Raw genomic sequence first — 13,293 nt, forward strand, 5'->3', positions numbered from 1 at the left:
TTTACATTGTTATTAGGTCTGGGTTGTCGCTTTGGAACAATCTATACTTTAATAGTCTTCTTGCAAACTCATTTGGCTGTATACTTGGTGTAATTATCACGCTGGTTTCTGAGCCAAAGCTTTACTAAATCTTAAAATCCATCTGACAAAAACCCATTCAAATTCAACGAGTAATCCAGATTTTGTGATTAAACCTTGCTTAATAAAAGTAAAAAAACAGCTTGTTAAAAATGATAGTGATAAATGCCGATTACGTATTGCTTACACTCAGATCCTATGCACTATAAAACTCTACCAGGATTTCACCGCATTTAACAGTATTTTTTAGAGTAAAACACTGTAATCAAGATTTACTGTAACATTACAAGAAATGACTGTTACAAATTACAATATCCTCATATTTCACAGCAATTCAATTGTATTTCACAGTAATCCACTGTAATCAAAGTAAGTGGTGGTATGCTGCGAAACCGAAAGAGTAGTTAACTATAAAATTACAATTGTAAAGTTAGAGCAGGGGTCGGCAACCCAAAACGTTGAAAGAGCCATATTGGACCACAAATACAAAAACCAAATCTGTCTGGAGCCGCAAAAAATGAAAAGCCGTATATAAGTCTTATGATGAAGGCAACACATGATGTAAGTGTCTATATTAGCTATGATAGACTACTATCAAAATGACTTTAAAAGTCTTACAGTATATAAGTCTTATAATGAAGGCAACACATGATATAAGTGTCTATATTAGCTATAGTAGCCTACTATCAAAATAACTATGTGTCGCAGGCTGAAGCAAATCTCCGTTGACAGAAATGTGGAAATTTAATATTTAGTCTACACATTTTTACAACATTAGACACCATTAGTAAATCAGAGGCTACTCAGAAGGTGAGATAACTGCTGGAAATTACTGGCTTTTTATGGCCAAAGGTATAGATGTGTGTGTCCAAGTTAAAGGAAATGGCAGGCTGTCTTCTTTTAAGAGATTTATTACAATCTTTGGCAAGCTAGGTAACGTTTGCTGTGATCTGGAACAACATGGCACACAAACAACTATCAAAAATGCAGCCAATATTACATACAGATAATGTGCAAAAGTAAATTATATACAAAGAAGATAAAAGTAAAGGATATTAAATGAGCTCAAATATACCTACAAATGAGGCATAATGATGCAATATGTACCTACATACAGCTAGCCGAAATAGCATGTTAGCACCGATTAGATTGCAGTCATGCACTGACCAAATATGCCTGATTAGCACTCCAACAAGTCAATAACATCACAAAGCTCACCTTTATGCATTCACACACAGCATACAACTTTTGGTGGACAAAATGAGACAAAGAAGGAGTGGAAGATTTTACATATAAACAAACTTGCGTCACAGACCACACTATGGTGAGTTGAAGAATGGTGTTCTCCAAATACTCTCATCAGTGAAGCATACACACAAACATATTAAACAGTAAGCTTTCTAACAATTGGGAAGGTTTGTGTCATGTTTGTCCTCAAACCAAAAACATACTAAAACAAAAACAAAAATTTCCGCCCATCTTTTTCCATTTTCAATCCTTTTTTAAAAAATGCTCCAGGGAGCCACTAGAGTGGCACTAAAGAGCCTCATGTGAGTTAGAGCATTTACTTATTGTGATTAACCATAAACCGACATTCCACAGTAAATTACTGCAAATGTTGCTTTAAAAATAATGCAGTTATTAAACATTCTGTTGTGAATTTAGAACTAAAAGTTTTACAGTGTGCAACAGCGTAACCGCAATGACATGTTTGACACCGTGACTCGCTGTCACATGTCCCCTGTCTGCGTAGTCATGATGTCAGAGGTGAACGACGACCACAACGTGACCGAGAACGGCGAGCCATACAGAAACCCCACGGAAGTGAAGATGAGTCAAATAGTGCTGCCTTGCCATTCCAACCACTGCGGCGAGCTGAGCGCTGGGCAGCTTCTCAAGTGGATGGACTCCACTGCCTGCCTGTCAGGTAAAGGCAAAGAGCCTCAATTAGAATGTGTCAAACTGATAACACTAAGGACAAAAACAACAGTAACCTATCACCTTTCTATTTTTCCTGCACTTTGTACTTTCCCTCCTTTTCAGGGAATATCCGAACTCATAATGCAACATCATCATTAAGCCATTTACACATGTACCTAAATGCATATGATGGTAAAGGTCCCATATTATAGTATATTCTAGGGGTGTGGGAAAAAATCGATTCGAATTTGAATCGCGATTCTCACGTTGTGCGATTCAGAATCGATTCTCATTTTAAAAAAATCTATTTTATTTATTTATTTATTTATTTTTAATTTTTTTATTTTTTATTAATCAATCCAAAACAGAGCAATTGAGAGGAGACACAAACACGACACAGAACAAACCAAAAGTAGTGAAACAAAAATGAATATTATCAACAACAGTATCAATATTAGTTACAATTTCAACATAGCAGTGATTAAAAATTCCTCATTGACATTATCATTAGACATTTATAAAAAAAAAAAAAAAAAAAGAACAATAGTGTCACAGTGGCTTACACTTGCATCACATCTCATAAGCTTGACAACACACTGTGTCAAATATTTTCACAAAGATAAAATAAGTCATATTTTTGGTTCATTTAATAGTTGAAAACAAATTTACATTATTGCAATCAGTTGATAAAACATTGTCCTTTACAATTATAAAAGCTTTTTACAAAAATCTACTACTCTGCTTGCATGTCAGCAGACTGGGGTAGATCCTGCTGAAATCCTATGTATTGAATGAATAGAGAATCCTTTTGAATCGGGAAAAAAACCGTTTTTCAATCGAGAATTGTGTTACATTGAAAAAAAATCGATTTTGAATCGAATCGTGACCCCAAGAATCGATATTGAATCGAATTGTGGGACACCCAAAGATTCACAGCCGTAGTATATTCCAACAAGTTTAGATAAGTCTCAGAGGTCCCACCATAGCATATTGGAAGGATCTTGGCCCAAATCTAGACGTGATGCTGGAGTGTAGACAGTTTTAAAAGTGCTTTTAACAACACGCTGGTTTGTGTGTCTGTAGCTTTAAATGTTACTGCGCTGTATTTGAGTGTGTTTTACATAACTGTAACTCTGCACTTGTCCAACATGATAAATGCAGTATATCACACACAACAAGGTGACATTAAGGCATGGGACATAATGTAATGGTTCAGTGGAGAAGGAGAGGGCACTGAGGCAGGGACGTCCTTTAGCCTTAGGCGTATTTATTAATATAATAAAATGACGTGTGTAATAATTCCAAAGGTGTATGGTGTGACTATGTGGTGCGTCTAGCTGGTGAGTGTTACCGCACAATGTTGAAGGGGCGTGTTGTGAGAGGTGCAGAAGTCCAGAAGGGGCAAGGCAGGCTCGGAGGTCCGTGACCAAGCAAGAGGTCAAGGGCAGGGGCGAGGCGTCAGAGTCTGTGTCCAGGCGAGAGGTCGAGATCCAGGAAGGCAACAGGTAGTCCAAAGGGGATCCGGGGAGACGAGACACACATCTCGAAACCAGGGAATGGCGCGAGGCTGCAGGATGACGACACAGGACAAGACACAATGAGCACAGAGGAGGGGAAACGCAGAGAGCGAGTAGGCATATGAAAAGGAGCTAGAGACGTGTGGGCTTACTGAACAATACAGAGAGCTAGGTTCTGGCACTGAAACGCAGGACACGCTGGCTTAAAAAAGGCGTCAAGCTTTAATCAGCGGCAGGTGTGCAGATTGCAGAGGCGCAGGCGCAGCAGGAGAGGAACGCCCGTGGGCGTGTCCAGAGACGCGCACAGAAGAATGCGAGGCGGCAGGTGCTTGAGCCGTAACACAAAACGCTAGAAACCTACAGTGCTAACATTAGACTCACTTTTTAACAACAACGTCATGCTAGGTTAGCCCAGTTGCTGAAGAAAAAAACCGAAATGATCAAACTTACAGCTCGTCTGTCTGTAGCTGACTGGCGGATTGTCGGCAGAGCTACTTTTAAGATGTGTAGTGAAGCCTGTTTTTTTTTTTGTTTTGTTTTTTTGTTTTTTTTACAAAGTTCACGAGACGGGCATCATTTCCATTAGAAAGGAGGTTTGTATATTGTAAACTAATGTTCTTTTCCTCCCTTCTCAGCTGAGAGACATGCCGGCTGCTCCTGTGTTACTGCGTCTGTAGATGACATCCATTTTGAACACACCATAGGGTAATGATGGCTGGTGGTTTAGCCTGTGTTGATAGTGGCATCACCTCTCCATGTTGATGGTAAAGACAATCGTTTGCATGTGTGTGTGTGTATATGTTGCAGGGTGGGAAATGTAGTCACCATCATAGCAAAGGTCAACAGAGCTTTCACATCCAGTATGGAGGTTTGTGTTCAATTATGACACAGTAGTGCATATCCAAGTTTATTGCAGACTTATTTAAAATAATGTGTTTTTTGCTATACCTCAGGTTGGAATATCGGTGACATGTGAGAACCTCTACACTGGCAGGCATTGGAGGGTTTGTCAAGCCTGCGCCACCTTTGTGGCCAGGAGAACTGAAGCTGGGAAGGTATGAGGAGTAAAATGCAAGATATGGAACAAAGTACGCTCTGTGGACAAAAATATACAGTTGTGGTCAAAAGTTTGCATACACTTGTAAAGAACATAATGTCATGGCTGTCTTGAGTTTCCAATAGTTTCTATAATTCTTATTTTTTTGTGATAGAGTGATTGGAGCACATACTGGTTTGTCACAAAAAACCTACATGAAGTTTGGTTCTTTTATGAATTTATTATGGGTCTACTGAAAATGTGACCAAATCTGCTAGGTCAAAAGTATACATACAGCAACATTAATATTTGGTTACATGTCCCTTGGCAAGTTTCACTGCAATAAGGCGCTTTCGGTAGCCATCCACAAGCTTCTGGCAAGCTTCTGGTTGAATTTTTGACCACTCCTCTTGACAAAATTTGTGCAGTTCAGCTAAATTTGTTGGTTTTCTGACATGGACTTGTTTCTTCAGCATTGTCCACATGTTTAAGTCAGGACTTTGGGAATGCCATTGTAAAACCTTAATTCTAGCCTGATTTAGCCATTCCTTTACCACATATGACGTGTGTTTGGGGTCATTGTCCTGTTGGAACACCCAACTGCGCCCAAGACCCAACCTCCGGGCTGATGATTTTAGGTTGTCCTGAAGAATTTGGAGGTAATCCTCCTTTTTCATTGTCCCATTTACTCTCTGTAAAGCACCAGTTCCATTGGCTGCAAAACAGGCCCAGAGTATATACTACCACCACCATGCTTGACGGAATGAATGGTGTTCCTGGGATTAAAGGCCTCACCTTTTCTCCTCCAAACATATTGCTGGGTATTGTGGCCAAACAGCTCAATTTTTGTTTCATCTGACCACAGAACTTTCCTCCAGAAGGTCTTATTAGTTAAAAAAGTACCCAGGATTGTCCTCAGTCAAACATGTTGGTGGTAGCATCACGATACGGGCCTGCATGAGTGCTGCCGACATAGGGGCGCTCCGGTTCATCGATTTAAAGCAGGGGTCACCAACCTTTTTGAAACCAAGAGCTACTTCTTGGGTACTGATTAATGCGAAGGGCTACCAGTTTGATACACACTTAAATAAATTGCCAGAAATAGCCAATTTGCTCAATTTACCTTTAACTCTATGTTATTATTAATAATTAATGATATTTATCATTGTGGAAACACTGATCATCTTAATGATTTCTCACAATAAATATATATAGAAACAGATAAATATCAATATGCAACACTTTATTTTTATATTTTCTCTAAGTGCACATTTTTCAAATTGAACATTTTCAAATGATCACTTCTAAGACATCCATCCATCCCTTTTCCACCGCTTATTCCCTTCGGGGTCGCGGGGGGCGCTGGAGCCTATCTCAGCTACAATCGGGCGGAAGGCGGGGTACACCCTGGACAAGTCGCCACCTCATCGCAGGGCCAAGACAGTCTTGTGAAATCTCAATATCCCATTTTAACTAGCAAGCCACTAACATTTTTTAACAAATCATGAATTACTTTGCACCATGTTTGTACAAATAACTCATGTAAAATATAAAAGTCAACTCTCAAATTTTTAAATAAATCATGTCACACTTTGAACTGGACACCAAATCTGTTATCTGTTTCTTTGTCAGTTAGTGAAGACCAAGTCTTTAAAATATTTTCTTGGATTTTCAAATTCTATTTGAGTTTTGTCTCTCTTAGAATTAAAAATGTCGAGCAAAGCGAAGACTAGCTTGCTAGTAAATAAATACAATTTTAAAAATAGAGGCAGCTCACTGGTAAGTGCTGCTAGTTGAGCTATTTTTAGAACAGGCCAGCGGGCTACTCATCTGGTCCTTACGGGCTACCTGGTGCCCGCGGGCACCGCGTTGGTGACCCCTGATTTAAAGGAATGCGGTGCATTGAGGGAAAATAGGAATTCCAACATTCTGAGGATGAGACATCCCCTCTATGGCAGTTTTCCAACAAACACAACTCCAGCATGACAAATGTCTTGCTGAGGAAGCTGGACCAAGTGACAGAGGAAGGACGGAAGGAAGGAAGGAGAAGCGCAAGGTGTCTAACGTTCATCAGCTTCACCAGTGATGCCCTCATCTAAATATTGACACTTCAAACACAATTGTGTTGCCAGCTATATAGATCATAATGGATGGCTGTGTGTCAGCTGTACACTGACTATTGTAAATGTCATCCAAGCTCCTTTTCTATAGTATGGTCTCATGATAAATGGTTGCTGAAATCTGAAAAGGGTACTCACTTTTCCCCACGACGGCGTGGCGAAGTTGGTAGAGTGGCCGTGCCAGCAATCGGAGGGTTGCTGGTTACTGGGGTTCAATCCCCACCTTCTACCATCCTAGTCACGTCCGTTGTGTCCTTGGGCAAGACACTTCACCCTTGCTCCTGATGGGTGCAGGTTAGCGCCTTGCATGGCAGCTCCCTCCATCAGTGTGTGAATGTGTGTGTGAATGGGTGAATGTGGAAATACTGTCAAAGCGCTTTGAGTACCTTGAAGGTAGAAAAGCGCTATACAAGTATAACCCATTTATTATCATTATAATGTAGGTCACCCTGTTCCACATCCCCTTGCATTGCAGGTCCAGCTAAAGCAGATGACTCCCCGCACACAAATGGAGCAGATGGAGTACAGCCTGGCAGCAGAGCGGAGGAGGATGAGGCTCATCCACGCTGAGATCATCACAGACCTGCTGAGCAGCAGCACGGCTCAGCTGGGTACCTAAGGTTTCCCCACTCATTGCACTTCTGGAAGGCATCTGCACCGCTGGAATGTTTGCTCCCTCCCCACCCCTCGCTCTCGCAACAGGAGATTGCCAGGAGTACCAGGAAGCCGTGCCTGCCGAGCGCACCCGAGTGGAGAGTGTGGAGCTGGTGCTTCCACCCCACGCCAACCACCAAGTCAGCACCTTCGGGGGCCAGATCATGGCCTGGATGGAGAACGTAGCCACCATTTCTGCAAGGTATTTTTGTCTATGATTGTAGCTTTCATGTAGACTTTACTGAGTTGGAAGTAAATTCATACCAATTACTATGAAGAAGAGCAACACTGGGCAGCATGGGTTAGTACATGAGCCTCACAATACGAAGGTCCTGGGTTCGATCCCCAGGCTCAGGGTCTTTCTGTGTGGAGTTTGCATGTTCTCCCCGTGACTGCGTGGGTTCCTTCCGGGTACTCTGGCTTCCTCCCACCTCCAAAGACATTTACCCGGGGATAGGTTAAATGGGTTATACTTGTATAGTGCTTTTCTACCTTCAAGGTACTCAAAGAGCTTTGACACTATTTCCACATTCACCCATTCACACACACATTCACACACTGATGGCGGGAACTGCCATGCAAGGCCCTAACCACGACCCATCAGGAGCAAGGGTGAAGTGTCTTGCTCAAGGACACAACGGACGTGACGAGGTTGGTAGAAGGTGGGGATGGAACCACGAACCCTCAGGTTGCTGGCACGGCCACTTTCCCAAACTGCGCCACGCCGTCCCCAAGGTTGATTGGCAACACTAAATTGGTTCTAGTGTGTGAATGTTGTCCCGAAAGGGACAAGCGATAGAAAATGGATGGATGGATGGATGGATGGAAGAGCAACACTTGGAAAAAAACAACAACCATAGTACTGAATATTTATCAAAAATATACAATGTTCAAATTGAATAATAACAGTTGTATTAGTATTTTTATGGTAAAAAATATAATAATGTCATTATAATTTCATGATTTGTTAAGCTATGCTATATTGCTTAACAGATGCAGCTGAAATAGGCTCCAGCACCTCCTGCGACCCCGAAAGGGACAAGCGGTAGGAAATGGATGGATGGAAGAGCAACACTTGGGGAAAAAAAAAAACATTTGACAGAATATTTATCAAAAACATACAATATTCAAATTGAATAATAATAATACCGTAATTTCCGGACTATAAGCCGCTACTTTTTCCCCTCGTTCTGGTCCCTGCGGCTTATACAAGGGTGCGGCTTATTTACGGCCTGTTCTTCTCCGACACCGACGAAGAGGATTTCGGTGGTTTTAGTACGCAGGAAGACGATGACACAATGATTAAAGACTGACTTTTCATATACCGGTAGGCTGGTTATTTTGATAACATACAGGCAAGCACTTTGTATTACTTTGCACCGTTGTATTATTTGTACTCTGCACGAATGCTGTTCGCCATGTCAAAGATGTGAAAGATTGATTGAATGATTGAAAGATTTATTGTTAATAAATGGGACGCTTTGCGTTCCCAAACAGTCATCTCTGTCCCGACAATCCCCTCCGTGGTAGCAGGAACCCCTTTATACTACGGTAATTACACATCAAAACCCTGCGGCTTATAGTCGGGTGCGGCTTATAAATGGAGCAATCTGTATTTTCCCCTAAATTTAGCTGGTGCGGCTCTTAGTCAGGTGCGGCTTATAGTCCGGAAATTACGGTAGTTTTCCATCCATCCATCATTTTTCTACCGCTTATTCCCTTCGGGGTCGCGGGGGGCGCTGGAGCCTATCTCAGCTACAATCATTTTATGAATTAATATTATGGTAAAAAATATAATAATGTCATAATTTCATGATTTGTTAAGCTATGCAATACTGTTTTGTGTTGTGTAACCTTTATCTTTTAGGTCGCCGAAAAAGCGCTTTTGCGTAGAGCCCCTGATCAGTGGGGACCCCCATTTTGTGTGAAGAAGTGCATGTAAACTGTACATTAATGAATGACAGGGCGCTTCATATGAAATTTTACCCTAAAACCTATTCTGGCCATGCTTGGTGTCATCACTACATCACAGCATTAGCCCCTGTTTTGCAAAGCAAAAGGGCCAGGGGTTCAAATCCAGATCGTAGTTCAGACAGTGGGAGGTTTCTAAATTTTAAATGTTGAATATGTTATTTTTTTTCCTATTTTTTTAATACAAATTTATTTCACATTATTTAATTTTTGTGCAAAACTAATTTCAAATTAAATTCTGCTAAGGGCCCCAATTTAGCTTGGAGCGGCCCTGTTTTAGATGCTCCTCTGTCATTTACATTTTTTATTTTTTTTAAATTATTTAATTTATTTTATTATTATGGTATTATTATTTTATTATTATTGTATTTATTATACAGTTAATGTATATTTTAAACACTTTTTCTGGTAATTTTATTTCAAGGTCAAGGTGTTAAAGGCTAAATGTGCGTCTTTGTTTTTTGTCTCTTCTTGATGCAGCCGCTTGTGTAACGCTCATCCCACATTGAGGAGCATAGACATGTTCCATTTCCACGGGCCGTCTCACATTGGTGACCGACTAGTGCTGAAATCCATTGTTAACAATGCCTTCAAACACAGGTGAGTCTTCAAAAACAAACAATACAAACTTATCTTAACTGATCTATCTCTCATCATGTTGTAGTTTGGAGGTGGGAGTGTGTGCTGAGGCCTATCAGGGTGGAGAGCCTCAGCGCCATATAAATAGTGCCTTTATGATCTTTGAGGTGCTTGACGGTGATAGGAAACCATGCACGCTGCCCCGGATAAGACCCGAGCCTGTGGTGAGTTATTCATGTTGTCACATCCCAGAGATCTTTCAGTTGTCACATCCCAGAGATCTTTCAGTAATGAAGTTTAAGTAATATTTTAATATATATTCTATGTGGAAAAACAAATGTCATTGTAAAATACTAAAGGACACCAAAACGCCTCAATTAAATTTGTTTTCTAGCAGCTATAAAATTATAAAATGATGCAGCTGAATAGACTTTATTGTTACAAACTGTTTCATGTGGTCGTTCGTTTAATTTGTGGGTGTCTTTCTGGTGGTTTTTGGGTTCACTTCCTGTTTTGCACTCTTAATTTAGTTCTACTTCCTGTTTTGTTTGTATTGTGCTTGCGGTAGCTTTACTTTGCTTCTGAGCGCTACCCTACCCACCTGCGGCTTGTTTGTATTGTTTATCTCACCTGGTGTTAGAGGGCTATTTAGATCAGTCTCCCTTTGTGGTTGGTGTTGGTTTGTATTTGAGTGGAACGCACACGGTATGTGGACTTTGAGATTTTTTTTTCCACCTTGGATTTAGTATTGTTTGTTCGCTCGCCCAATCCAGCTTGCCCCTTTTTTTGATGCACAGCTTTCCCTGCGCCTTTTTTGTGTTTGACGTATCCGCACTTTGTTTGATACATTTGGACATTCAATACTCATTTACTTGCACGTGGTCGGCAGTCTCCTGGTTTTTTCAAATATTTTTTAAATTTCTGACCTGCCAAAATGTTGACACACACACGTTGGACCGAGGAGTCTCTTCTGTCCATCGTCTGTCTTTGCAGCATGCGCGCTGATCTTGTAGCCATGTATGGAAATGTCAGTTTGCACGTCCTTTCCACACGTAAAACGCAAAATAGTGCTTGAAAAAACGGGAAAAACGAGTGTTGATAAATGTAATTGCACGTGCTAAATTATTATATTTAAATTTTTCCTCACAGTATTGTGGCCGTTTTGAGGATCAGCATATATTTAGCATATCATTGAAGACAGAGAAGCAAAATGGATTGCACGCCTTTTTCTACTCTCTTAACAGACGCAATCCACTTTGCAAACGTTTTGTTGCCCGGATCATGTATTGTTTTATTTTAAGACTCTCTTAGTTCTGTTTCAGCACCCCTGGGTTTGTGTTTCTTGATTGCCATGGGTGCTGATTATTTTCACCTGCCTCTGATTAGTGTTCGGGATGTTCACCTGCTCCCGGGCACTAATCAGAGAGCTATTTATTCCTGCCTTTCGCCACACTCTGTCTGGCTGTTTTGTTTGCTCCTGCAACAAGTTACGTTAGTACTAGGGATGTCCGATAATGGCTTTTTGCCGATATCCGATATTCCGATATTGTCCAACTCTTTAATTACCGATACCGATATCAACCGATACCGATATCAACCGATATATGCAGTCGTGGAATTAACACATTATTATGCCTAATTTGGACAACCATGTATGGTGAAGATAAGGTACTTTTTAAAAAAAATAATAAAATAAGATAACTAAATAAAAAACATTTTCTTGAATAAAAAAGAAAGTAGAACAATATAAAAACAGTTACATAGAAACTAGTAATTAATGAAAATGAGTAAAATTAACTGTTAAAGGTTAGTACTATTAGTGGACCAGCAGCACGCAAAATCATGTGTGCTTACAGACTGTATCCCTTGCAGACTGTATTGATATATATTGATATATAATGTAGGAACCAGAATATTGATAACAGAAAGAAATGGGGAGAGGGAGGTTTTTTGGGTTGGTGCACTAATTGTAAGTGTATCTTGTGTTTTTTATGTTGATTTAATAAAAAAAAACACAAAAAAAAAACGATACAGATAAAAAAAAAAACGATACCGATAATTTCCGATATTACATTTTAACGCATTTATCGGCCGATAATATCGGCAGGCCGATATTATCGGACATCCCTAGTTAGTACTCCTTTGATTCCTGTTTCTATGTTAGCTTTCCAGTGCTAGTTTTCTGCCCTGCCTGGCTGTGCAATTGGCATGCTCTTCTTGTGTTTGTTTGTATTTTTCCTGCATTTTTGTATTATGGACTGATTTATGGAAAATGAATCATTGTCCTACCCGCACACTGCCTCCTGAGTTCCGTCCGCATCTTGGGGAAACGATCCACAAACATGCGACCTTGACGTAACATGTTTAGTAGATCAGCTTTGCATGGGATATCAGGTTTGTAAGTGTTTTAGTACACGCAAACCTTTAGTAAATCAGGCCCTAAATGTTTTCCGGATAACGCTGGCGTGAGTCCACCATTTTTATTTCTCTAGCGGTGTTTGTATTTCTCTCAAAAATATATTCACAGTGCGACCTGATGACCAAAAATGCTCTGTTGTTAGTCATATTAACCAGCACAGGTCACTCCATCCTCATCTGAATAAGTACTGTAAAAAGTACTTTTGTGTTTCGTGTTCGCAAAATTCTTTTAAGGCCGCTGTTTTACGACAACATACAAAAGGAATTTCCTAGAAAATATGCTTAATGGTGGGGTCAGTGCTTACTATTCATGGCAAGAGTGGGTACAATGAAGAGGTAAGTCTAACAGTAGCTAGACCATCTGTAATGATACGTTAGTGATATAGCAATACAGTGTATGCAGTACAGACTCTAAAGGTAAACATGCTACATGTATGTATAATGCAGGGGTGTACAAAACCCAAAACCAGTGAAGTTGGCTCATTGTGTAAATCGTAAATAAAAACAGAATACAATATTTGCAAATCTTTTTCAACTTATATTCAATTGAATAGACTGCAAAGACAAGATATTTAATGTTCGAACTGAGAAACTTAAACTTTTTTTGCAAATAATGATTACCTTAGAATTTAATGGCAGCAACACGTTGCAAAAAAGTTGGCACAGGGGCATTTTTACCACTGTGTTACATGGCCTTTCCTTTTAACAACACTCAGTTAACGTTTGGGAACAGAAGAGACCAATTGTTGAAGCTTTTCAGGTGGAATTCTTTCCCATTCTTGCTTGATGCACAGCTTGAGTTGTTCAACAGTCCGGAGTCTCCGTTGTGGTATTTTAGGCTTCATAATGCACCACACATTTTCAATGGGAGACAGGTCTGGACTACAGGCAGGCCAATTTAGAACCCGCACTCTTTTACTATGAAGCCACGCTGTTGTAACACGTGGCTTGGCATTGTCTTGCTGAAATAAGCAGGGGCGTCCATGATAACATTGCTTGG

At 40.3% G+C, this 13,293-nt stretch overlaps 1 protein-coding gene across 1 annotated transcript in view; it reads left to right on the forward strand.

Annotated features, from left to right (window-relative positions):
* Nucleotides 1-13,293, forward strand: part of acot11b (acyl-CoA thioesterase 11b) — a 29,053-nt gene that overhangs the window by 2,951 nt on the left and 12,809 nt on the right. The window contains exons 2-9 of the mRNA XM_062039280.1: nucleotides 1,832-2,005; nucleotides 4,151-4,220; nucleotides 4,323-4,383; nucleotides 4,469-4,570; nucleotides 7,147-7,282; nucleotides 7,374-7,527; nucleotides 9,777-9,896; nucleotides 9,961-10,099. Of these exons, the coding sequence (XP_061895264.1) occupies nucleotides 1,834-2,005; nucleotides 4,151-4,220; nucleotides 4,323-4,383; nucleotides 4,469-4,570; nucleotides 7,147-7,282; nucleotides 7,374-7,527; nucleotides 9,777-9,896; nucleotides 9,961-10,099 (954 nt within the window). The 5' untranslated portion in view covers nucleotides 1,832-1,833. The remainder of the gene's footprint in view (nucleotides 1-1,831; nucleotides 2,006-4,150; nucleotides 4,221-4,322; nucleotides 4,384-4,468; nucleotides 4,571-7,146; nucleotides 7,283-7,373; nucleotides 7,528-9,776; nucleotides 9,897-9,960; nucleotides 10,100-13,293) is intronic.

This window comes from Entelurus aequoreus, linkage group LG27 (assembly GCF_033978785.1).
Source record: "Entelurus aequoreus isolate RoL-2023_Sb linkage group LG27, RoL_Eaeq_v1.1, whole genome shotgun sequence".
NCBI lineage: Eukaryota > Metazoa > Chordata > Actinopteri > Syngnathiformes > Syngnathidae > Entelurus > Entelurus aequoreus.